Genomic DNA, 26,717 nt, shown 5'->3' on the forward strand with positions numbered 1-26,717 from the left:
GCTTCTTCCCTTGCAGCACGCTCACAGCATAACTCACACGAGATACAAAATGTTACCTTAGTTGACTGGGATGTGCGGCATGCACCGGAGGATTGTTACGGTTTGCAGAGCGATGATATGTGGGAGGGGCAGGTTGAATGGAAACCTGACTCAGTTACGCTCTTTTATCTTTGTCTTTCCCTTCAATTTTGGTGTCCTCCAAAACCTGAGAGGTAGAACATGCTCTGAAATTATCATACCAAATGTGTATGTAATGTATACCTGTGCTGCCTGCCTGCTCCTGCCAGCCCTAGGCTAATATCTATCTTCCAAGCAGTCAGCTAGAGCACAGCGGCGCTCTGCTCACCTGTGTTTACAAGGGAAAAGCAGCTTTAAGAAAATGCGCAGTGAATCTGTGAAATGCAGGAAGATGAGGTGACTGCATCCTCTGAATCTGTGAAAAGGTGTTTTTGAGTCTTTGAGGAGCCTTTCTGTATGATGACCCCCTCTTTGGCTTTCCTTGCTCCGTTGGTAGAGTGATAGATGTGTTTCAAACAGTTCTGATTGAACGTCGGAGCTTAATCTTTCATGTTTCATCATACGCACATTTGTCAGTGCGTGGGAGGTCTGTGGAGGAGGATTCAAGGATGACTGCTTTTTTTTCTGTAAAGGTGCATTTCACAATCCAAGAGCGAATGTATGTGGAACGTGTACGTCTGCAGATGTATACGTCTTCAGTCGTAGATGTCATCCCAACTTTGATACCCCGAAGGCAAATGGTTTTCTTTAGTTCTTCACTGTTAAAACTGATGCCTCCGTCGTCAGATTTCATCGAGAAAAGATGCTACTTCGTGAAGCTCCAAAATGGCACACGTTGTCCACATTCCTTCCCTATGACTCTTCCATAGTCCACCTGATTTGCATCTGACCCCCTTACTATGAGCTAAGTCCTCCCCAAAACCCCTTCAGGTCAGGGGCTTGACCCTTCAGCCTTGTGGCACTGAAGTGACCGGGCGCTTTCTGAATATCTCTTCAATTGGCCCGCTGCACAACTAACCTGCTCCCAACGTGATGAAGTGGGGTTCAGAGGTCAGGGGTCAGCGGTGGAAGAAGGGTATCTTGGGTCATCAGTAGTGGCCCAGCGGCCAGCGTAGCCTCAGGCTCGGCGCCACAGTGCTCGCTGATTGGAGTGGTGTGGTCATTGGGTTAATAGGATAAGTGGCCTGCAGGTCACTTTGGCCCAGTTTAATGCTAATACAGGAGCTTGTCTTTGCACTGTTGCCAGGGTGGGGAATGGATCCAGGATCTGCAGACTGGTTACAGTTTTAATCCATCCTTGTTTGAACACGTCATTATTTCGTCCCAGTGAAGTGCTGACAGCTGCAGTTGTAATCTACTTTTTCCTTACATTTTCCTTGTGGTTTGTGTTTAATTTGCACCATTTAAGTGATGGTATTACTTTTGTCTTCACTCCAGATACAGATTAGAGCTGACCGAGACTGGCTAATGGCAGATATAACTGTATTGGCATATATGAAAACTTAATTTTGCAGAACATAATACAGAAAAATGTTGCTTGGGATGTTTTAGAAACTGTGTCGTCACATAGTTTTTCTAGCAGAGCCACTACTGCTCCACTGTTTACAATACTTTCTGTACAATCTGCAGCACATGTAGCAGAGTATGTCGGTGGTGTGGAGTCAGGCTTTGTCTTCATGGTAAATTGCAAACAAGTTTGTGAAATACATTGCTTGAAGTTCATTTTATTTCTTAAATATAACTGTAACCTAATATATAAACAGTACCAATCAATATATCAGAGTTTCCTACTCCGTAACATCCAACATTTGGCGGGCTCTTATACAGATGCCTCTAGGTCATCCTACAAGATTAGTGACTAGATAAAGCTTTAGATAAAGCTTAAACTGTGGAGTAAAGATTGTGTTGTTGTTTTTTTTATTCTCATTACGTGGCAAACTGTCTTATAGTTCGCTACTCTCGAGAGTCTTCAAAATCTTCCCCCAGCCAAGACAACTGGAGCAAAATAGGAAAGTGCTTTGAGATAAATGCCTTTGTTATTTTGAAATTAAGCAGCCCGCTACCTCTTTGTTGTTTTGGACTCGGGGAGTGAGTCAGTGTTTGTGATGTCTGCCGTCTCTTTACCTTTAATCTTCTTAAAGACATTGTCTAGGTGCTGGCTCTGCAGAGCATTTTGGCAGAGAACTGGGCCAATTTAGTGGCCTTAAGTGTAAAGAGAGGACATGTGAAGATAGTCTGATGGATTGTATTTGTTGTGCTTTGGTCTGAAACATCAGCATCCGCTTTCTAATTTAAGAGACGATAAAATGTACCCAGTCATTGTGCGTGCATACACAAGCACAATAGAAATGGCAGCAACATTCATCATTTTGCAGCAGTGAGACTGGAAGTAGACTTAACGCACTTTTCCCTAAGTAGAAATTCAGCAAAAATCTGCCCCATCAGCAGATCCACGAAAGCATATAAATCCCGGTTTTGCTCATCTGCTGCTATTTCTCGAGAGGTCAGGTGGAATGCTACAGTGTATGTTTAGATCCTGCACGATTTTTGCAGCACACAGCGAATAGTTCAGACATCTAATGCTCTTAAGCTCTTAAAATTCATTATGGAAAATAGGTGACAAGTGGATTATAAATTGGCATATTCCCTAGAAAGGGCTGGGGGTGTATTCAAGAGTGATGAGTGCAGTTCTGAGCCAGTTGTTCGCCTCGTGCCTACAGCAAATTCATAAACCACTGTTGCCAAGACCCTCAAAGCTGATGAGAAAGTGTTGGGTGAAGAGCTCAAGACACAAAATTACATGTTTATCTAAGACTTGCTTGACATGCTTTTGCAAAACTTTGATTCTGGTTTCGGTGCATCATTGGTGTTGGAGTTGAATGCCAAGGCTGCTCACAGTCACCACATTAACTCATTACCTTTGACCTAAATACTAACCTGTCATTTGTCTCCTCTTTCCAGATGCATCCTTTGGGACTATGTAATAATAACGATGAGGAGGACCTGTATGAGTATGGCTGGGTCGGAGTGGTGAAGCTGGAGCAACCAGAGCTGGACCCCATTTGTCTAACCGTCCTGGGAAAGGTAAAGAACCGGTTGTTTCTACTTTCTGTGTTGTGTCTGCGCATCAGTAGCTACATTTGCCCTCGTACCTTTTACAGGTTATTTTACAAGCCCTGGATGAAATATTCGTTGGAAAGCTAATATTGTAGCATAGCTGCAGAAATACTGCACACATAGAGCAACAGCTTAAACTCTCTACAAGAAGTCAGGGAAAAATATCACTTATCACTTTGCATTCACAAGTATTCTATTTGCATACTTAATGGCAAGTATCAGGGTGCCGCTGTGGGTTCGTTGAGTCATGCAATATGGAAATCAACTTCGGTTTAACATACGACAGTTGGGGTTTTTGACACCTTCATCTGATGAGTTGTGTGAAAGGAGACCATATTTTTGGCAGTAACCTCTGAACTCCAAGCAGTTTCTGGGCGTTTTTATTCAAAGTGGAATTTTTACTGTGATATAAAGTCCTGTACCTCTATGTAAACAGCACAGACATGGCTAGAAGTAGAAAGACCTCAGATGTGTCTTTTGTGCTGTGTTACAAAGCTGTAACGCCACAAACAAGCAAACAACAACAAAAAAAAACAGTTACATTTCTTTGGGTTTTACCAAAACAAAAAACTGGAATCAGAAAGTACAACATTTTTCCAAGTGGCCACAGGTTTTATCAATACTGTTCAAACAGTTTGGTGGCTCTACATGTTGTAGATGTTGAGTTTTAATTCGTTTTCATACCCGGCACTTATTACCTCTGGATTGCACCAAGAAACACAGAATCTTTAACAGAATCTATTTTTGTCCAAATACTTTATTTTTGGCAATTTTAAATGAGACATGTAGAATAGAATGATTTTGATGAACTATGGTGTAAAATCATAGGTTTGGTTCATTTTTGAAGACAGGATAGAATAGAAAACCTGACAGTTCTTTGTTCCTGGCTCTGACAAATGGGCTAATTTGGTGATTTTCATTTTAAACGTAACATGCCTTTCAAACCTGCTGGCAGGATTCAGAGAGGCAATTCTCATTATAGATGTACTGCTTAATTTATTGACTATTAGGAAATTGTCTGACCGCATTCAGGGTAAAATTGCTCAGCAGTTTTCAAGGCCCAGAACACCCTCGGTTTTAATTTGAATCTATCGCCAGTTTTCTCCTCTTGGGACATGAATAGACTGAAAGAATAATAATGGGATTACTGTTTGCCTGTAAACTCCATCTTTGAAAAATCTCGAGGGTGCAGATCAAAATAGATGATAATGCTGTCTAGGTGTATTAACCGTTGAGATTCTTGGCTCCAAGAATGACGACAAAAAAATGTGCCGACAGCTCTGTGTTTGGTGTATGTAGACGGCCCCCCTCTGCCGCACTCAAGCTAAGTTCTTCTCCTTGTACTTAATTAAACCCTTTTAAGAATTTATCTTTGATCTTCTGTTGTCGCAGAGACAATTCATGGAAGGATGATTTAGTTTTATTTTGTTTCTTGCTTCCCATTGCTGGGAGAATGAGGGTGGACTGAATCCCTGCCTTGTCTCTCACAGCCCCTCCTCTATCCCCATCCTCCCTCCCTCCGGTGCCCAGACCCCTCCGGAGTCTCCGAGTGGTATTTTATCGTGCTTTAATTAAGTGTTCCTCTTAATGGAATGTACCAACATTCCCTGGAGGATGAGGGGGGGGTGGCCTGGCTATAGTCTCATTTATCCTGTGCATTCCCAGTGACAGAAAGAGAGCAGCCATTCATAATTTAAGGAGCCCTTGTGCCATAGACATGCTAATGGTGCACTTTCTTTGGTAGTGGTTGCTGCTACCTTGCTGATGCGTGCTGACACTGAGAACTGAAAACCAACGTGATTTTCAGCGGCTTCCCTTCGACCGTAATTATGAGCGTATTGTTGTCATGGATGCTCATCGGTACATGATTGTCATTGAGGTGACATGTCCATCTTTGAGAAGCAGTTAACAATCCCAGAGTGGATTTGCTGTTCACCTCCTACGCCTGCTATAATTGTCACGTGAACAGTTTTCTTGTAGAAACTGACGTGGTTCCACTCTTTATGTTTAATGGTGTGCAATCGGCTAGAGATCATATCAATTAATTGCAACTAGCATAGCCCACCTGAAGAGTGCATGGAACACAAAAATCACAGGGTCTCAAGTTCTGCTGCATCAACTTTAGTCTGTTTTTTTAAAACAGTGATATAGAAATGCAATGCTGAATTGGTGGATTATTCTCCTAAACAAGCAACATGGTGCATCAGCCTGTGTGAGGCATTGAATGGCAACACGAGCATTTAATAAGATGCTCCATCAGGAAGACTGGCATCAGTTATTGTTATGAGATTACCGTTTTATACTACAAGCGAAAGACCTTTTCAGACATGGAATATTAACAGAAAATATGAAAATATGGATGACGTCTTTGTGATGTCACCAATAGTTTGAAACTCAGTTTGGCCATTCCAAGTTGTCATCTTGGTTCCTAGCTAATCCAAAAGTGAGCAAAAAGGTGGAGCCTGGGTAGAACTGAGGCAGACCATGGACTGTTCTGGGATGGGACTTACTCGTCCCTCGGAGCAACTGCGCCCTTAATTATGCATAATTTGATTCTTAATACAATTTAAGTGAGTAATTTTCATTAAAAAATCACCCCTCTTGAAATTAAGACCAGCTGTAGAGACCACAGGCTGTAAACATCTTTATTTCTGCTGTAAAGTTGATCACTTTAACATGGAGGTCAATGGAAGTGGACTCAATTTCAAGGTACCCTCAAGTGGACATTTGAGGAACTGCAGTTTTTTCCATGCTGGCTCAATTTCTGGGGGTTACTGTTGAGGGATAAATTGCTGGCTTCATGTAATGTTCCTCTTGGCTTCTATTAAATATGCCCAACGGCAGTGACAGAGAAAGTCTTGGTATGTGTGCAACATTTGCCCAAATGTGATTGGTTAGTGCATCAAGTTTCAAGTAGCTACAAATAAACAAACCTGAACTAATAGAAAGCTAATCAAAGTGCCCAAATAACAGTGTATAGCCATAAGTAAGTTTACCACTCAATGATCCTTCTTTAATTATAACAGTGGTAATAAAGCAACCACAAAGACAACAGAACTCCCTTGAACGACTTTCTACTTGTTCTTCTGGGACCATGTTGCTCATCATATCTGTATCCCTTAATGTAACGACATGCAGTTCAGACGTGTTGCATTGAAGGTGATCGGTAAATGTTATCAGCTGCGACTTGGTAAGATTCCTGTTGCATAAGTTAAGTTAGTAACCAGGGTGCTCATTCAGACATGAAGCCATCAGATGCCGTCAGATTACTGGAGAGTGTCTGAAAAGAGCTTCAGAGAGGGACAGGAAAGGTAAGATAAGACTGATGGATGAAACAGTTTGTGACGGAGCCAGCTTCAGGTCCCAAGTGTTGTGGGTACGTGTGCCTTAGCCAAGTGAGCCACGAGGACACCCCAAGTATGAGAAACCCACACCTTCCGCTCCGTGGACCCAGTCAAAGCAGAGCGCTAATGAGCTGGCCATTTTTATATGTTCTGGCTTTGATGTTTTGCTAAGGGACACTGTAGTGAGGATGGCAGGAACCTTGGCCTGTGACCTTTTGGCCTCCGGCCAGCCTCCCCAACCTCTAAACCACTCCGTTTCCTCTGTGTTTATTCAGCCAGGACTATAATTAGAGGAGGGAAAACCCATTGTTGCATCTTGACAAACCCTCGCCCCGGGCCCGAACACAGCTGGGTGCTTTGCGTTGGCACCGCCGCTTTTGCCAGGCCAGACAGTGCAGTGTTTACCCCCTGCCAGCCTGCTTACGCTGCCCAGCCAGTCAGCCAGTCAGCCAGTCAGCCAGCCAGCCAGCCAGGCCACCATGCCCAGCCCCATTCCGGATACTATGCCCACTCTTACTCACTCTCCCCGCCTGGTCTGGCCTCATGCTCAGCAGCCCCCGCCCCCCTCCCGCCCAACCCGACTGGCCCCTGACTGAACCCAAGAGCCCACTCCACTTTGCTGCCACTTTGCCACCAACAGTGTTGGGGTCTCGTCTGGTCAATTTAGATTCCATTCAATTACAGAATCCCAGCGAACACACAAGACAGAATTGTTGGAGGAAAAACTGCTGTTTACTCTAATCCACATCTAAATATAAAGTGTCTGGGAACACAAGGCCCCCAGCTGTGCTTTGGAGCTGGTCAACGTGTAGCGATGGGCATGGCCTCCTCTGTTTGGAGTTGATTGAATGTGGAGAACGGGGGCTCGCCTTTGCTTTAAGTGTCTAGTCATTATTGGCTGATGCGTACAACCTTCCAAACGACTTAAAGGGCAAAATTTAACTGAGGAAGCATTTCTAATACAAATTAGATGACTTCTAATCTCCAGAGAGCTGCACTCTCTACAGCAGGAAGACAATAATTATCAATAAATTCAGAACTGCCAACCTTATCAGTCATTCTAGAGCTATTGCGAACTTTCAGCTGCTAATATAAACCTACATATTTGGCGCTGTAGAGGGTTTTTTACTTGATTTAGAACTTTTTTGGTTTAAGTTTTATAGAAACTCCACACAGAACGTTTTTCCTCTTGTGTTTTTAGCCTGTGCTTGGCTGTTCAGCTACGTTACTCAGAGCTTTCAGGCTGTGACACCTAAAATATTAGCGGCGGAGGAAGCCGAGGAAGCGAGGTCGGCCATACTAGCCTCTGAAGTCCATGTGCAAACCTCACTAAAGTGCTGGCGTGTCATATATATGTACACAGTTTTTTCCTGCAGTTCCTGTCTGGTTCCTGTGAGAGCTCCAGGACTGTTAAACCTCTGACCTCAGTGTGCCACAGCAGTTACCCCTCCCCCCAATAGCAGGAAAGCCAGGAGCAGATTGGTTCCCACTGCTGCTAACCGAGTTTAAGGTTCTCTTGGTTTAAAAGAAAAAAAGAAGGTGAATTGTCTGAATTAAGCGTCACATATACAACGACATGTCCTCGAGGCAGCAGTTGCTTCTCTTGTAGCTGCAGCTTATCAGGTCTTTGCTTTCTCAGAGGTGTTTGTAAATGTTGTAAATCATGCTCACACCTCTGCACACATGTATCCGCTCTCCAACTGAACTATTTATTGCAGTCAATAACATATTCTTAGTTGTCATTTCCTCCCCGCTGCTTGACTTTCTCAGAATTGGCCTCCCTCCCTCCTTCTCCACACTGACTCCTCGCTCGCATACGCTGCGATTTTTGGCAGCTCCTCTGGAACATGAAATCATGCCACTGGCTTTCATTGGTGGCCCACTCTGGTCAGGGTCTTTGTCGCCGTGCCAGTGAGATATCTCTTATTTCAAGTGCCGCGGTGTCAGTGCGGCGGCCACACGGGGCCTTAGCATGCCGGCTTTCTTCCTTTCATCCTGCCCAGGCTCTCATGACATCAGTCCCCAACCGGGGCAACCAAGGGGGAGGAAGGGCAGGAGAGGAGGAGGGGAGTGCTGGGGGATGGAGGTGGGAGTTAGAGGACAGAGGGGAAGGATGGCGGTTGTGGGCTTGGCTTCTCGAGGAGATGACGAAGGCGAATGTGTCTGGTTTGGTAAGTGGGTGGCTGGTGTCTCTTATGGTACAACTTTTTTTTTTTTTTTTGTACACACAAAAGTAGAAAAATGCGACCCACACTCCCACACAGCTCTGCAGCTTGTGTACAGCAAGCCTCTTGGCTGGCACTGCATGTAAAACTCGCTGGTATGAGCTTGTTGTGTGTGGCCTGGTGCTGCCCTCAACCAGCTCGTCTGTGAACCATGATCAGTTCCACCTTAAACACCAGCCAAAGACAACATTTCATGGCAGCGGAGCACAACTGGCCCGAGATCGGCTCCTACAAAGCACTTAAAAATAACTCGAGCAACAAGAAAAAGTTTCAGGATCTTTATTGACATATCCTCCCAGAAATAAAGCTAGGTGCTTTAAAGTTTTTGCCAGAGGCACACAACCATAAAAAGTGTATCCTGTGTGGGAAGCTCAGTCTTTGACACACACACACACACACAAACATGATCCTAAAACTGCAGTTGCCATGGAACAATGTGAGCGGGCAGAGGAGTGTGTCTTTTTGTACGTTGGCACTGCAGGACAGCAGGCCAGAGCAAACAGCTGCTGCGTCTTAGTGCTAAGTGGCTTTTGGACTCTTACTGTGTCTGGCATCTCGGGCAGAGAGACAGCAGTGTAGTGTGTGTGTGTGTGTGTGTGTGTGTGTGTGTGTGTGTGTGTGTGAGGAATGACCGGGATATAGAAAGTACCTGAGGGCTACGAGGATGATGTGTGTCTGAAGAGAGAGCAGCATTAGAAAGAAAGAATGGCAACAGACAGATGAGTGTGATATTGCGGGCGACTGGCTCAGAGCCTGTGGCCAGGTTAGCCGTCCTACACACTCAGGTGTGTGTTAGAGGTCGTGCCGAGGCTACAGCAATGCCAGGAGGGTGTCATGCCGCAGGGCTTGTTGTAAAGGAGCTTCGATGCTGGATTGAACTGGCTGCGTTTGCAGACCACCTCTAATGCAGCATGCCAGTCTGCATGGACACAGTCTGATCAGTGGCTGCATTTGTTTCTGCATGTAAGCATGTTCGCTGTAGCTGCCGTCTGTCTGTATGGATACCTGGAAGGCTGGCACATGAGCTTTTGTTGCGATGCTAACAGCTGCATGACTCACCGCCTCTCTTCTCGCCACTTTTCCTTTTATTCTCTTCTCACAGCGAGAAAAGAGAAAGAAAGAACGAAAATTGCTTCACTCTGCAGCCTCCAGAGTTAATCTACAGTGAAGCCACAATAGTTATTGATTCACAACAGCAGCTTTTGTTCGATACAGATGATGTTTTTTTGCGTAAAGTTTCATGAAGAAATCTTTTCAAAGCAGAGAGCCACAGAGATGCAGAATATTGATAAGACAATTTTCCCCGGTGCTCAGACTGGAGATGATAGGGCTTCACTTCCCTTCCACTGAGTGCTACAAACTGAAAGTCGATTTCTTTTTGTTTAAGTCGCTTCATGTTCGCGGTGGTAACTTCATAAACTTTTCACTACACTTCAACTCAAGTTCCCCTCCAGCAGAATTAGCTTTTCTGTCTTTTTTGTCTAATTGTGGGCTTTCATACAAAGACTTAATCACAAATACATTCAAAGTTTCTCACGTTTGACACATGATTCAAATCCAAGGAGTCACTAAACGGTCTGTGGAGTCAAATCAAGCAAATGAAAAGTTTGCGGGACTGAAACAAACTCAACTTTGCTCGCCTTACGGGGGGCAAAAGTGCACGAGCTAACTCTTTAGCTTTCTCTCCACCTGCCCCTTGCCCCAAACACACTGCACAAACACCGCCGCATGGAGGGGAGGGCTAGAAAGAGAAACTGAAAAAGAGAGGAGAAGCAGCAGGGAGAAAAGAAAAAAGAGAGAGAGAGGGGGGTGAAGAAGAAAGCTTGTGAAGCGAGGAGCACTCAGGGGCCTGCCTCTTGGGCTCTCCTTTCATGTTTGTGTATGCCTCAACTTGCTGATATTATCTTGGCCGCTCTTCCTGGCGGGGTGTCGGCAGGTTTCCACTGTGACCAGGCAGGGGCCTCTCTCTCTCTTACTTCCCATCTCTCAGGCTGTGTTGAACCCACCTTCCTACTTCCATCCCCAGCCCACCCCCCACTCCTTTAAAAAAAAAAAAAAAAAGTCCCTCTCCTAAATCACTGCTTCACCACGTTTCACGGCACTTGGAGGCACCCGGGATCCCACTGCGCTGGTTTCCATGGTCACTGGGAAGCTCCTTGTGTCATGTGGCTCAAAGTGAGCCGTCCCTGGGCCGAATTACCCAGCTTTCAATGGGAGGCCAAATGACCATTATTAGACTTCACAGCTCAGGCCTCTATTTAAAGAGAGAAGAAAGGAGCCCCGGGGACTTAAGATGAGAGGGAGAGATGGAGGGAGAGAGGGAGAGGGAGAAGAAAGAGAGGAGGGGAAATGACAGGAAAGAGAAGAAAGTGCATTTAGCAGCACTGAGGAGTTGTTTCTCTTTATTGTCCCTCCACCCCTCACATTGATTTTTGATCTCAATCACAGTTTTTTAAAGTCAGAAACCAGCCACAGCTAAAGCTCCCCTGTCTGTCAAACGGCATCCAAAAAAGACGGGGCAGCGCGAGATCAAAAGATGAGCCGTGGAAAAAGTAAATCTTAGAAAAGATAGGACCAGACATCCACCCACGTCAACCAAAGCCCCGTCTTTTCTCCCTTCATCTCCGTCTAAGCCGGCTGCTTTGCACGGGAATGCGCTTGTGTGCGTGAGAATCCTGGTGTCCCGCGCCTCGCTGCGTATGTCAGGGCCATGTTGTTGTCTGTAAGGCCCACGTCCTGGCACGGAAGCTGGAAACTGAAGCCCCCCCCTGGTCCCACACAGCTAATCTGATGCCTCTTCCCCGCTATACATGATACGATTCCTCGACTGGAGGGTTAGCGGGGGTGAAAATGGCATCCTGCTCTTGTGGTTCAGACTTCTCTTTCATGCCCTGCCAGCAGAGGCGAGGTCGGGTCCAGCGCGAGGAGATGGAGAAGAAACGATGTGTGCCTGAGTGTGTGGGTGGGTGCGTGAGGGGCGACACTGGAGCCGGCCATGCCCTGAGACAGTGAGGTAATGGAAGAAGAGAAACATGCAGATAGGGAGGGCATGGAGAACGGGGAGATGCACCTGGCACACACTAGCGGAGACGTTGTTTACTGGAGCTCAATATAACAATAAAGTTTAGATCAGACATCTGGATGGCGGTTAATTGGTTAAACTCAAAAAGAAAGAAGTTTGTTAATCTGGCAGCGTGACTGTCTGTACGAGGCAGTAAAACAGAGGTGCAGTACTTCAAAACTTCACTGAAGGATATTACTTTGACAGAGCCGTGCATGATCTGATAGCAGACAGAGGACTTGCTGTGACGAGACAATAAAGAGGTGTTATATTGGAGTCATAGCTGGCTGAGGTAAACACACCTGAATATTGCACCATCCTGCTGCTGCCTTTTGCTTTTAGCCAAACCCTGTTCACAGCCGCAGACGTCTCCTGCTTTCATGTTATCTTTATTGGCACAAAAGGAAAAGCTCTGTAGAGATGGACTCGACCAGTGATTGACCATTTCTCAAATTCAAAATCTAACTAAGGCGGGGTTTTTTAGTTTTTCTGTGCCGTCTTGTGTTCTCGTAAGTTTGCGTTTTAAAGTTTGTAACGCGTCCACATTGTGTTTTTTATATGCTGGAAGACACATCATGAGAGAAATAAGCATTATTTCCACCTTAAAACTGCAGTGTACCTATGAGGGTCTCAAAAAACACAAATTGAAACTTCCTGCATGACAAATCGAATTCTGTTTTGAGTTTCTGACCAATAATCAAAGTCGATTTGTCTGTTTATAGCAGAAATAATCCATTATGACAACTTGCCATTGTGTAGTGTGGAGCTGTTTTACAGTAGACTGGTGAGCTGGTGTGCTCGAGCTACCAGCGAGGACTTCATAGATCTGCACTTTATAGAGGAAACAATAGCATAGAGTTAAGCCATTTTTAAGCAGAAAGGGAAAGAAAAGAGGGACTTTAAAGTTTGCAAGCACTGACCTAGATGACATGAAAGCGATGTGGTGGTGAAGTGCTTCTGCATGTGTGACGACAGCTGTCGGAAGGCTCATCCATCGCCTTAAGCGGTGTCACTTGAGGCAATTTATAACTTGGGGTGAAGATGAAGTCTGAAAGTGAATCTGTGGGTGTGACGTGAGCCTACCAGGCCTTTGTAGCCCACTCCTCGATCCTGCTCGAGGCTAGCATATCACATAAAGCCTTAGCAAGCTACCGTTTGAATCGCGAGCAACGCAGACGGTTTTTGACAAGGACGAAAAATGCACAAAATCAAAAAGAAGACATTTCTGCTTCAGTGGGTCTGATCTTGATCTGTTGTTTTGTTGAGACTGACAATGAGGAGTGACGGTCCTGACAGTCCTCTCAAAGAAACTACTTCTTCTCGGGCACTTTGTTGCACATGTTTCTCTGATGACTATAGGAATAAACAGCCAAAGGTTAAGTCGGTCTCCTCTGCTGGTCCGCTCTGAGGAAGGCTGCACAGGACGAGACAAAGAGAAAAGAAAGAAAATGGGGGTTACAGGGCCGAGTCCTGACCTGCTCTGCTGTTTGCCCAGGGAAAGAAGACAGCAGGCAACACCCCTCCACCGGCAGCAGCAGAGTGCATTACAAGAGAGAGAAGCAACAACTTCTCTTTCAAGCAAGCAGGGACTTGGTCTCCTAAAGCAGCTTCAAGGCAGAGAGAGATTAGAGAAAAATCGTACGACTGCAGACGAATTAAGGGAAGGGGCGAGTTCGGCGAGGTGCCTCGGCTCGACTCGTTTGAATGAAAGTTGGCGCTCACAATGTGGCATTCGGTGGAAAATGGAAGCACAAACGCTGCCATGCATGCCACCAAGAACTGATTGGGTCTGTCAGTGCGGCAGGTGCACCTGTAGGTTGGAGTCTTGTGGTTAGTCGTTCGCCCAGGAGGTGGAACTCGCTGTTTGTTCTTTGTTTTTTCGCTGAAAAAGACTGTTGACTGAGCGAGAGTGTTATTCAGTCCTGTGTCTCGTTTAACGGTACAGATGTGCTTCTGCTTTAATCAATAAAGCTGCCTGCACAGGCAACGGCTTGTTTCAGGTCGACTCTACGTGCAACCTGACGTGTATTTTTACGGTTTTTGTCTCTTTCGTTTTGTGTGCGTTACGATTTAACAAGCTCTGCCGTGATGGAGAATGAAGTCCAAGTACTGTCTTAATAACAAAAGCTGGATTAACAACCACATCTGGCGACTGCAGAAGTTCAGCAGTTCTCTTCAAAACTGACGCTGTTAAACACATTCAGGGGTTCTTCGTTTAGACTAATTATGGATACCTTTAAAGAGTTCATGCCATTTTTTTCTTTAAACTTTCTGAACCACCGTCGTTGTGTTTGAAAGGCATGTTGTCTTTAAAAGAAATTCCCCAAATCACAGAACCAGAAACTGTAGAAACAGAGAGAACTGTCGGGTTTCCAACTTTCCAACAGCACCTTGAAGTATTCAGTTGTGACATGCTGTTTAGTTGGGACATTAAAAGCTTAAAATGATGATATTTTATTCGAAATAATAAACAACAACACCAGAAATTGTTTACTCTAATGAGAAAATATATAAAAATCCAAAGAGAATGAATGATCCTTGGTAGTCGTGAAGCTGTTACTGACTCAGCTTTAGTTATTTTCTCGGCTGAACTGCCTGCTGTGTAGACGGGGAGGCAAGCGTGGAAACTAAATCAAACCGTAGCTCGTTAAATCCCTATAGTGTGCACAATCATCTATTTTCTTTCTAGTTTTGGTAGCACTTGTGGGCACCTGGAAGAATACAGTGTGCAAATTAAATTGACGTGATTTCAAGCAATCTATGATTTATAACAATATAATGTTTTTTATTACCTTTTTTTTTAATGATTTATAAGCATATAAATGTGTCACACTGCACAAAAGACATTTTTGAATTCTTTGAGACTTAGTATTTCAGTGAAAATGAGTCCACAGTGAGTAAAACCGTGACAGGAGCAAAGAAATGAAATTGCTTGTGGTTCGTTAAAAAGCACACAGACGGCTCTGCTCCTTAAACCTGTCTGACCTACTGTTTTAATATCCACGACTGTTGGCAGAGATGTCAGCATCCTTGAAAGTCAAATAAAAACACTTATCTCTCCAGTGCCAGGAGACTTTGCAAGAGGCGAGCATGAATCTGGTGTTTCACTTGTCTTTACTTGCTGCAGACTTTATTGTCTTCCCTGCCTTCAGCTGACAGCTCACATCGTGTGAAAAATATGGTAATGCAGAATTTTCAGCACCAGGAAAAGTTTCTGCTACCTTCAGGCGTTCCTCTCAAAGATGAGAAGGAAAAGTCTAATATAAGTTTTTATTTTGTTTTTTTATTGTCTAATTCAGATGTGAGAAAAACCAGACGTGCATCAGTGTTGCTGTGCTGTTTAATATTCTCAGAAATAACAGGAAATGCTTTTTGACTGACGGCGGACCTGATCACTGCAGATGATCCCAACACTCAAATTGTGCGCCTTAAAAACTGAAGACTTTTGCCACTTTCATCCAAACAAGTCCTGTTTAGACACTAGGTGGAGAAAAAGCACTTAAATCGTAGTATTCTCGTCCCCTTGCCGGAAACCTTGTTTATTTTCCTGTGAATCACAAAGGGCCAGAGACCAAAACCGGTAAGAAAACAACATGGGAGGGACGGAGAGGAAAAGTGGAGGAAATTTAATTAGCGGTTGTCCATTCCTCCGGCCTCAGTGTTTGGTCTCGGCAGGGCAGAGCGAGTGGGCAGCAGCAGCAGGAGAGGAGACTAGAAAGGCTTCTTGATTAGCGGCGGTCTGACTCAGTGCATTTGCATCTGTTTGTGTACATGAGTCTGACGCCACAAGACATGAAACCGTGGGGAGGGAGACAGGAAGTGCCGCCTGTGGCGCGCGGCAAGCGAGACAAACGTTTATATTTAGAGGGAGAGGTAACGAGCTACGTTCTCCACAAGAAGTCAAGTCAGGTGATGGAGCTCCGTCCATCATTTATTCATCAGCCCTCACAGTTCACGGAGGGAACGCCGACGTCCCGGCGCTGCCTCGCTTTCCCGCCAAAAACAGGTACCGGAGAAGGAAAGTGAAGACCGAAGTGAACTTGATGAAAGTTCTAAAATGGTGTGTTATTTCATGGAAACCACAGTGCTTCCTCAGAAATCCTTCTTCTCGCCCACATGATGACAAGTGATCAGATGTTTCATTATCTTTTTTTTACATTTTTAAAATATAGAACCGATGAAGGATTTCTCCCAAAACATGTTAGAATAGAATAGACTGGAACTTTATTGATCCCTTTGGTGCAAACCTCAGGGAAATGGTTGTAATTATACAACGTTATAATGTTCAAGATTCAAGAGTTGTTGTTTTTTTATGCGTCACATGTTCAAGTGACTGCTCCACGATGCTCTGCAGTAACAACAGGACGTGATAAATACAAAATCCTTGAAAACAGAAGAAAAAATAGTCACACACTGAGACTGTGAAACTAACGTGCAGTGTTGCAGCCGTGTGTGTGTGTGTGTGTGTGTGTGTGCATACATCTGTATATTTTATACATATTTACATCACCATCCTCCACCAGCAGGAGGTTTTGTCTTTTGTTGCTGTGAGATATAAATAGACCCAAATGTGTTCATCTTATTTCTATGCTGGAAAACAATTTGGGTCAGAACCTGTTGTTCTAACTGTGCTATTTAAACAACGGTGACTTTACCTGACATCACATCTCATTTATGATAACGGCATATTTAAGGCGTACACAATGTATAAATCACAGAGCGTCTAATTTATTGACCTGAGCGGCATTTGATTTGTAAATTCAAACCTTTTTTACTGTTCTGCTCCCATATCTCCATGATATTTCCATTAAAGCAAACCGGCAAATAGCGGCAAAGGTCCAGCTTTTGTATAAAACACATCGCTGTCAATGTGAGCCAGTTTTGTATTTTTGGTTTTGTTATCTAAAGCGTGCTACTGTACTAGTAGTTTGTGCACATTCCAGTATTGTGTGAGGTTAATTGGCACAAAGGCGAAACAAGAACACTGCACCCACACACTGAAACAAAGATGGCTCATACTTATCATATCGCTATATTTAAAAAGGATGGAAGCTTTTTGGTTGCATCCTATCAACTGATTTGTGGTAAATACAGTAAGTAATTTAGTGTTTTTTACATATATATAATAAGCAGCGTGGCTCTTGACCACAAGCATAATGGCTTGTTTGACATGTTTAGTTTGTTAGTGTGTGGATGCCTTATTCTTCTAAGTCAAATTGCTTCGGCAGTCTAAAAACTGACAAAAATGTAAATTAAATCAGGAGCAATCCAATCAAGAGCTAATTAAGAACTTGATCAGGCATTTAATAGCATTTTTCTGACAATTTAGTTTGTGCTAACGAGGGCACGTTTTGGACAGAACCAAAGAGAAGTCGGGTCCGATACCAAGCCTTGTGTGCAAATGTTTCCATTTGTACGACAGTTTGAGGACAAGGCGAGAGCCGGTCAGGACTCGGTGTTGTGGATAAAAGTGTGTACGAATCTTATGTTGATGGACACAGAGAGCTGCCCAGTACACTTCTTTCTCTCTCCACTCTTTAATGGGGTCGGCTTCTTGCCAACTTCCACTGGCAGGCCTCCTCTGAGGTGCCCCCTCACACACACACATTTTGATAGCACAGTTCACTTGTATAATTCTGGTTATGCAATGGTGGGTGAATGGCCACCCCACATTGTGCGCTGAGGCAGATACAGAAATGATTTGGAGGGAGTGAAGAAGAGGAAAAGAACAATCAGGGAAGGAAAACAAAGAAGCTGGATTTGTCAGAAGTGCATGCAGAGACGGAGCGTTTTTCGGCTCTGAAGAGATTCTGACTTCACCCGATGGTGGTGGGAGCATCATTGGCGAAAACCTCAGGCTCCTTCTCTGAAGTGTTGTTTTTTTTGTCCCCCAGAGAGCTCTGGTTTTTCTCCACAGCTGACATTACCACCTTAAAAAGAGGCTTTTCACACCAATCGAGAGGATGGCCTCTAGGTGAAAAGCATCCCCCTCTCAAGAAAATGGATTCAAAGGGGATAAACCTGCAGGCTTCCCGTCATTTTCTGTTTGTTGCACAACTCCGTGTTGCATTTGGGGATTTAAACCGGTGCTAAGAAGCGTCTTGAACCATGGGAACTGAGTTTCCCTCCGGGCTGGTGTCACAGTGGGACAGATAGTCATTACATATTGCATGAGTGTGTGTTCTGGCTGGTCATGTACACGATGTACAGCTCAGAGGGAGGGTGAAGGATCAGTGGACCTGTGGCGGACCTCGTCTTTGTCTGATAGTCACAGCATTACATCTGCCCCAAATCTCAGACAGACCACACTAATCGCTCTGTTTCTCCATATTGAGACGCTACCTCTAAACACACCACTAACACTAACCTCACACTTTATTGACGCTATTATGACTATATTAGTAGAGTTTCTGCCCTCGTGGCAAAGATAAGCTTTTTCAATGCTTCAGTTTGAGGAAATCTGAGCTGTACAACATATGAATAGTGTCAAATGTTTTCTAAGCTAAACTTGTCTCAATAAAAGCAAAGTCTAAGAAAACTAAAATTACAAATTTCACCTGCTGTTTGATGCTTTGATGTTTGGGTCCCAGCAGTTTTCGAGGCAGATTTCAGGATTGACATTTGATAACCTGCCCAGTTTTAAGCCATAAAGCTTGTGAACATTTATCTGCTTGCATATGTACTTGCATTTTTTTAGGCCTGTGGTGCACATTTTCTGCACCATTTCCACTCCCAGCAGGTTGCAAGGACAATTGTGAAAGATGACTTGCTTATTGCTTGAGGGGCAAGAACTTTGATATTACTGCAGTCTGTCACAAAGTGGCAGAAAAGCCTTTCCCCTGTAAGCCGCTTGAAAACAGCTAATAACGTTGGCCTCTAGCTGGTCGGCTGGTGAAGAAAGTCAAACATCCACCAGCTTTATTGCCACACTATTTTCTCTTTAGTTGGTAGAGCCAAAAAAAACTTTAGTCATCAGACAGAAACATGACCTCAAATGAAAGACAGTAAGGAGGCAACACTTTTTCCACTAACACCCTCAGAAACCCGTGATTTGTGTTGTCTGATCTATTAGTTGGTGCATAGAGGTGTAGCCTCCAGGTTTAAAAAGTGATGGAGGTGACCTGAAGCTGCATTCCCTCTAACAACCAGCAGGGGGCGACTCGCCTGGTTGCAAAAACAGTCGAACTACATAGAAGTCGACTCGATCGTCGCGCTCGACTGTCAGTCTTGTATTTCCTTGCTTTCTTGGGTGTATACCTTTGGAAAAGTGGATTTGTGCAGTAATAATAATAATCATAACACAAGACATTCTAGAATCATGTATGCACATAAATTGGTTGAAGAAAGATTTTGTTATATAAATGGCTAGTTTTTGTATGTTACGGTCCCCTTTACGGTAAAACAGAAGATCAGGCAGAGCGTGCTTTAGAGCGTGGCCAACTTGTGATCGGTGAATCGCGATTGTGTAGCCGTGCATAGTACTTTTAGAATGAGATTTCGTCAGAGCCACCCCTTGTTTATTACACCTCCTTTAAAAAAAAAAAAATCCCAGATGGTGACGGACAAATTTTAAACCTGAGCTTTAAAAACAGAAATCCACAAACCCAGAGCCGGCCCTAGGCATAGGCAGTATAGGCAAATGCTAAGGGCGCCGACATCCACAGTGGGCGCCACAAGCTTGCCAGGCTAACTGACATGTATTCAGGCAAGTATTTAACAACAAGCGCCGATGCAGTTTCTATACCTTTAGCAGCAAAGACGCTACGTTAGCGTCTTAGCTGCTAATGTTAGCAGCGAAGACGTTAGCGAAGACGTTAGTGTCTTACCTGCTAACGTTCGTGGCAAAGACGTTACGTTAGCGTCTTAGCTGCTAACGTTGGCAGTAAAGACGTTACATTAGCATTTTAGCTGCTAACGTTAGCAGCGAAGACGTCAGCGAAAACGTTAGCGCCTTAGCTGCTAATGTTAGCAGCAAAGACGTTAGCTGCTAACATTAGCAGCTAAGATGTTAGCGAACCGTCTTCGCTAACGTCTGAAGACGACGGTAGAGGACCTGCATCGACACTTGTGGTTAAATATTTGCCTGAATACACGTCAGTTAGCCAGGGAGTGTCACAAAGACTTGTTTCTTCAGTTTCATTTAGTGTGTTGTTTATACTTAAATAAAAGCTTGAATACATGCATACAGTTTGTGTTACTGTACTGCATAAACTACAATCTTGCCTAGGGCACCAGATTGGTCAGGGCCGGCCCTGCACAAACCGATGGCTGACGTCACAGTGACTACCCCTGTACCACGACCACGATATTTATTCTATAGTTTAGTGCACTATGTTTGGATGTTTTCTGCCCACTAGTGGTCAAAAGTCACAGTCACATATGGGAAATCAAGCCTTTTCATAGCTTTTGAACATAATTACGTGTCACCAATGCGAATAGAGACCCACAATAAATGAGAAACAGCCATCCCTGTTTCTTTGAATCACGAATCAGAAAGTGTGTTTGAATGAGCCAATCAGCATTGCCACCTGTTATGATGTCACAACAGGATGAGCACCACCCCCAGTTGGCTTCTCCTTCTCCGCATTTTGAAAAGAGCAAAATAATCTGCGTTTAGAGCGGAAACCTTAAATACACATTCTGGGACATTTGAGATTGCAAAAAAAAAAAAAAGAGAAAGGGTCACAACAGGGGAACTTTAAGTTGCTGATCTCGTTTAACAAATTAACAGCATCCTCACTCGGAGACGAAGGGGAACGAGGTCGGCGTTCACTTCCTGACCGAGCCTCTTATCCGAGCGTTTGATATTAATGGAAGTCACTGAGCTCACTGAGTGCTTCGAGTGATTCTTTCCCCTGTGTGTTTACTTTGGGTAAACTGTCAGTTTATATGAAGGCGCTCGAATGGAGAGGAGCTGGAGGAGGCTTGCCGGCCCCTGTCGCCTCCCCTCACCCATCCCCATCAGCGCGACACACACAAGTGGATTTTTATGCGCTTCGTAAACATTTTTTATGCGTCCTGAGAAGCGGTGCTTTAGACCGCTCCTGGGACTGCTGTAAAACGCTCCAGCCGCGAGCCTGACAGCATTAATATTTAACAGGAATATGGGAAGAGTTCAAAAGTTTGGGGGAAGGTGGAAGAAGAGGAAGCTGAACAAAGACTTGCTGGGAACACACGGTCACCAGAGAGTGTTTTTTTTTTGTTGTTTTTTTACCTTTTTAATTTGCAATTTAGGAGGTGAAATTTCATTGCCATGAGTCACGTGTAAGTGGAAAAAGGATTCATAAAAAGAAGTTATTGGCAGGGTGAAGCTCAACAAGGTTATGCGAGTTCACGTTGCTCCCTTGTTAAATGGTTTCAGAATAGCGTTTGTGTGTCTGTGAGAACAGGAAAGTCTTAATGCTGCAGTTGCCGTGACACAACAGCAAGCAGATCCAGCACGACCAGAGTGTCAAACCCGCTGATTAAATGACGCACAGCCAATACAATTATGTCAAGTATCCGTAAACAGAAAAACATGTTATGACAGATTAACAGTTTGTCAGTGAAGTGTTAACATCAAACAGTAGGAGACGAGGAAGACGGTGAGTAATGCGAACAGGGAAAATGACTAAACCCCGTCGTAATGAAAATGTCACGGATAATACAGACGACCTCATGTGCAAAAGTGCAGCATGTACAGCAGAGTGAATCGCAAGGAGACGCTTCAGACATTAGTTTTAATTTCCTTCTCCGACGCTGCACCGCGGCGTCCAATCAGATGAAGCATGGCCACGTTGAGAATTTTATTTTAGTTGAATGTAAATAATGTCTTGGCTCACATGCCTGGTCTGAAAGGGAGAGAGGAAGGGAGAGGAGGAAGAGAAAAAAAAAAGAGAGGGGTGACCACATATAAGAAAATCCATGGGAGAAAAGTATGCCTTTATCTTTTAATAAACCGTAAAGCCAGGAGGCAACATGAAATTACAGCATAATAGCAGTGGAGAGTCTTCTGAAGACTTAATTGCCTTAATTATAGCAGTGCAGAGACTGAGAGAGAGAGAGAGAGAGAGGGAAAGGAAAGCATGAAGAGGAGGAGGAGGAAAGGAAAAAAGAAGCAGAGGAGAAGAAAACAGACATAAAGAGAGCGGTAGAGTTCGTCGCAGGTGTATCCAGGTGTGTTTGCATGTACGGCCTCCACATGCACATTTATAGCAGCGCATGTTGCACGCCTGTTTGATTGTCATCCTCCATCCATGTGAATGACGCTGAGAGAAGTCTCCGTCCAGACGAGTGAAAATTTCTCTCCCTCAGATCTTACAAGCTGGCAGGCTTACTTAGGGATGCTAAACATAGCTTTCATTTTCCTCTGCGTCTAGACTGAGCTGCTCAGTACTTTCTGCTGCGGTTTCTTGTTCACTCGGGGAAGATTGTACCCTAATTCTAATGCCTCCAAGCCAGCGGGAAGTTTGTTTAGCCAGCAGTACTGTGAAGTACCTGCAAACCCCCCCACCACCCACCACCCACCACCACCCCGCTGGCTCGCAGTTCAGCCGGAGAGCTGAGCTGATTTTTCAGCATGGATGACTGATCAAACACACACAGATCATGTTTCAGCTCTGAGAAAAATATTAACTTTTATGTTGGATTTCAGAGCGGGCGGTTTCTTGATTGCCTGCTTGTCCACCGTTCCAATTTGTTTGTTTATTTATTTTTTAAAACTTTTTCTGAAAGTTTTGCATCGTAGTTTATCATTAGAAGAAAGCTGCATGAAATTCAAATCTTACAAACCCTTCTTTGCACACCAACGGCTGAAAAATGCCCTTGATTACCCATCCTCCGTTCATTACAGTGTAAACATACTTTACTTCAGGTTAGAAATCCTTCATTTATGATCCTACTTGAAGCACAAAAGAGCTGTGATCAGAATATTGCAAGAACGTTCAAAGTTAAAGCAGTGCTGCAGTGAAAGTGGCCGCAGCAGGTTATACTTTTAATGTAAATGACATGATTAGGAAACATCCACATGAGCATGTTTTCATTTCACCTTTTTCTACTAGATGTGTAAATTCTTGTATATATATGTCTTATTATCTTGTTTTATTTTTTATTAATATTTATTGTATTTTATTCTTTTCTTTCTTTAGTTATTTTACTTTATGTTATTTTATTTTTTAATTTTCCTATTTCTATTAATCGAGGAAAATTCCCAGAGCGACACCAACAGCCGAAACCAAATTCCTTGTATGTTGTGTACGTACTTGGCCATTAAAGCCGATTCTGATTCTGATTCTGATTCTGATACTGATTTCAGTCTGCATAACTTGAGCTATACTGACACTGAGTGTCCACACCACAGCTTTAGGACCCCTGAAACCAAATGTTTTGGATGCTGCTGACCCTGTTTTAGTTTAAAAACCTGAGGGTTGAGTTTTCTTTACTGTCGTTACAGCTGTTCCCTAATTTGTCATCCTGTCACGTGACCATTTTCCAATAACATCAGCCTTGATCACCAGTTATTACAGCAGTTTACGCTAAAGGTGTTGCGCAGTTTATTGTCTGTGATGTTCAGGAAAGTCTTTGTCCGTTGCTGCTCATCCTCTGTAGTGTTTTCTGCAACTAAAGCAACAAACCTCGTGCTTCATGAGTGAAAACTGTTGTGCTGCTTATTAAAGCATGAAAATACACAATTCCATGGGCAGTCATCTTTAAAATAGAACCCATATGAATGAAATCAAGTTCATACCATGTCAGCCTGTTTCAGCTGGTAGAAAGGAGCCGGACTGGTTCTGATCAAAGGAGCAGAGCAGGTCATAATGCAGAGACAAAGGAATTATTGCAAAAGAGATGATTATTTTATGGCTGTCTGACGCTGATAAAAGCAGCATTACCTCAACTTAGAGACTTCAGTAGTTGTGTAGAGCTACTGAGAGGAAACACACAACCAGCCTGAGCTCTGTCTACACACACTGCCTCCCTACAACAAGCCACCACTGTTCAACACACCTCACGTGTCTGCTTGGATGGAGACCTGTTGCTTTCCTTCGAGGTCTCATTAGAAACACAAACTTGTGGTTGTATAGATTGGAGAAATCTCACACAAACAATATCAGCTTCTCCTTCATCTTGCCATTGGCGGGATGGAGGCCTTGTTTCAGGTGTTCGTCACAGCGAGAAGGGCTCAAACTTTTTTTTTTTTTGGCCACTGTGCCACACATGTGTTTTGCTCGATGGAGCGACAAGTTGTTGTCTCACGTTGTGTAGCTTAAAAAGTTCCCTTTGAACAATGCGTTGTAAGTGTGCGTCAACTTTTTTCTTGACCGTCTGATCCCCAAAACCCACCAGTGGGTTTGAAGACATGTCGTCTTAAAAAGGGCGCCGACATGCGTCAGAGCCAGGAACTGTACAAACACAAAGAGTTGTTGGATTTTCTTGAACAACTTATCTGTGACGTGCTGGAACTGAATCGAACTCCCAGTTTAAAAATCGCCTAAAACGAATCACCAGAAACAACCTGTTTGCTCGAACTAGATCCTGTAAAAAGACAAAACTTCTGTGCTGAAGCTGTTCGTGTTTCACCTGGAACCAGCTGTTATGTGACAAACATGTTTTGACTTCTCAGCTGAACTGCAGGCAGTGTACAGAGTTGATAGGAAACAAGTACAGAGACATTAAAAATCCATCCATCCATCATCTCTACACCTTAATCCTCACCAGGGTCATGGGGGACTGGAGTCTATCCCAGCTGACTCAGGGTGAAGGCAGGTTCACCTGGACAGGTAACCAGTCTATCACAGGGCTACACTTCACCAATTAACCTCAACATGTTTTTGGACTGTTTGAGAGGAAGCCGGAGAACCCAGAGAGAACCCACGCTGCACGGGGAGAACATGCAAACTCCACGCAGAAAGATTCTGGGACGCGAACCGGCGACCTTCTTGCTGTGAGGCAACAGTGCTACCAACTGCGCCACCCTGCAGCCCGACATTAAAAATACAAGCAGCAATATAGTGATAACACTTGAGGGGAATCTTAAAATGTTCTACTTTCAATTTAGCTTTTTTTGTTTTCGGTGATTTGTGCCATTGTAGCTGTGACTTACTGCACTGAATGCATTCCTGAGTTCTCTCCACCTCTATTCATGGATGTGCTGTTTCCATAGAGACGTACCACTTCATGTTGACGTGAAAAACGAGCCGCACAGCGATGAAAAATATGAGAAGTAACTGACAGGGAAATGTAATGGAGTAAAACACACAATATGATGCAGGAACATAAATTCTTCTATGATAACTTCTTTGCATTCCAGTGGCAGAAGAATTTGAATCTTAATTTCTGCCTTATCGCAGCGTTCATCCTTGAATTATTGGACTCCTGAAATGAAAGCGTCTTGATCTCATCTGAAAGGCGAGACGCTCTAAATGCCTTCTTTACATCATCTTCATCACCAGACCTCCTCGAAATTCCTGGTCAGCCTTAATAAAACTTGCGCGAATGACAGCTAGTGCGTTATTCATCTTTTTTTTTTTTAAAAGTTTGCCACCGAGGACTGAACGCCGCCTCAAACTACTTTTCACACAGCAGCCCTGCCACTTGAAATTCTAAAGCCGGTTGGAGTCGGCGAAGTAAACAGCGTTCCTCGCTGAAGTGTTTAGTTTTTCAGCGGTGTTTATCCTTCCTTTTCGGTGTCCGAGGTTGTAGCTTTATATAGGGTTGGAAAAGGAGATGTGTCATGTTTTTTTTTAAGAGAGCCAGTTTGCCTGTGGGTGCATTTTTGTTGTCATCAGGCAAGTCCCTGCACTGCAGCGGCGCAGGCCTGCCCGAGTGGAGATTCTTCAGGAGAGAGATCTCTTTCTTCTCAAAGCGTCTTACCAAGAGCTATTAATTATTAACTGGGAGAGCTAACATCAAAGGAGCAGACTTGTGCTGAATTAAATGGGGGCTGGAGCCTGGCAGTGTGGAGCTGAGAGGGAAAAAAAAAAAAAACTGGGTGAGAGGGAAAAGCAGAGCTGAGATTTCGCTCCGCTCGCTTTTGAACTTTCCAAGTACAAAAGTGAAAAAAAAAAAAAAGAAACCCAGCGCGGTGTTAGTTTATGTAAAGGAGGCAGGACCAAAAAGAAAGCCGGAAGAGCTCGTATTTATAGCATGTCGCTGTTCTTAACGTTGCTGCGTTTGATAAGCTGGGAAAGATCGAATCACTTTGCAGGGCTAATTAGTCTTTAATGAGCTATGAAAGCCAGAGTCATAAACATGTTGTCTATGGATTCAACCAAAGGGAAATCTAATTGAGACGTAGCTTATAAACCTAAGAGTTATGGCGTGTTTACATTTTCCTGAAGCTGATTTACACTCACGGCGCGATCCATGAGCGACCCGCCGTATCAAAGGCCTTTTGTTGCTTTAATGTCGCTCCTGCTGGAACTTGTCCGTGCAGCCGTCGTCCCAGCAAACCTGCCTGCAGTGACGGAGACCCGGGCCGGCGCTGAAAATCAAATCCCGGCTATATTTAGCGTCACTATTGACTCTGTCATTGATTCTCCAGAATGCAAATACCTCCAGTCCTCTTTCTTGTGCAGCGGTGGAAGTGTTGGTTTGTACTTTCTCGCTGCCAGCTTTTGCTTCACCTGCTCGTTCTTGGACAGCGACGTTTTAATCATTAACTCCTTTCTGAAGACTCGTGAAACACGGTGGGAGGACGGTGGGGAAATAGTAAAAATGCTGTAAAAGAAAAGGACATTTGCAGTTGTGGCACAGCTGGATGGCACTGAGCATTAGAAGAGCGTAGGAAGTCAGCGCTGGGATGTGAGGTTGAGAAGCTGCAAGAAGCAGCAGAATTACAGCGCTGTGGTTCGGTGACATCATCTGTGGCTTGATGCTAGTATGCATGTACCTGCACAGGTGTTGAGAGGACGCTTTAGCTCAGGGGTCTCGAACTCCGGTCCTCGAGGGCCGCAATCCTGCAAGTTTTAGATG

General features: G+C 44.2%; 1 protein-coding gene across 2 annotated transcripts in view; it reads left to right on the forward strand.

The window, feature by feature from the left end:
* Positions 1-26,717, forward strand: part of znrf3 (zinc and ring finger 3) — a 76,922-nt gene that overhangs the window by 35,243 nt on the left and 14,962 nt on the right. For both annotated transcript variants that reach the window (XM_008279884.1, XM_008279885.1), the window contains exon 2: positions 2,980-3,102. In XM_008279884.1, coding sequence (XP_008278106.1) covers positions 2,980-3,102 — 123 coding nt within the window. The remainder of the gene's footprint in view (positions 1-2,979; positions 3,103-26,717) is intronic.

This window comes from Stegastes partitus, unplaced genomic scaffold (assembly GCF_000690725.1).
Source record: "Stegastes partitus isolate 25-593 unplaced genomic scaffold, Stegastes_partitus-1.0.2 Scaffold174, whole genome shotgun sequence".
Taxonomy (NCBI): domain Eukaryota; kingdom Metazoa; phylum Chordata; class Actinopteri; family Pomacentridae; genus Stegastes; species Stegastes partitus.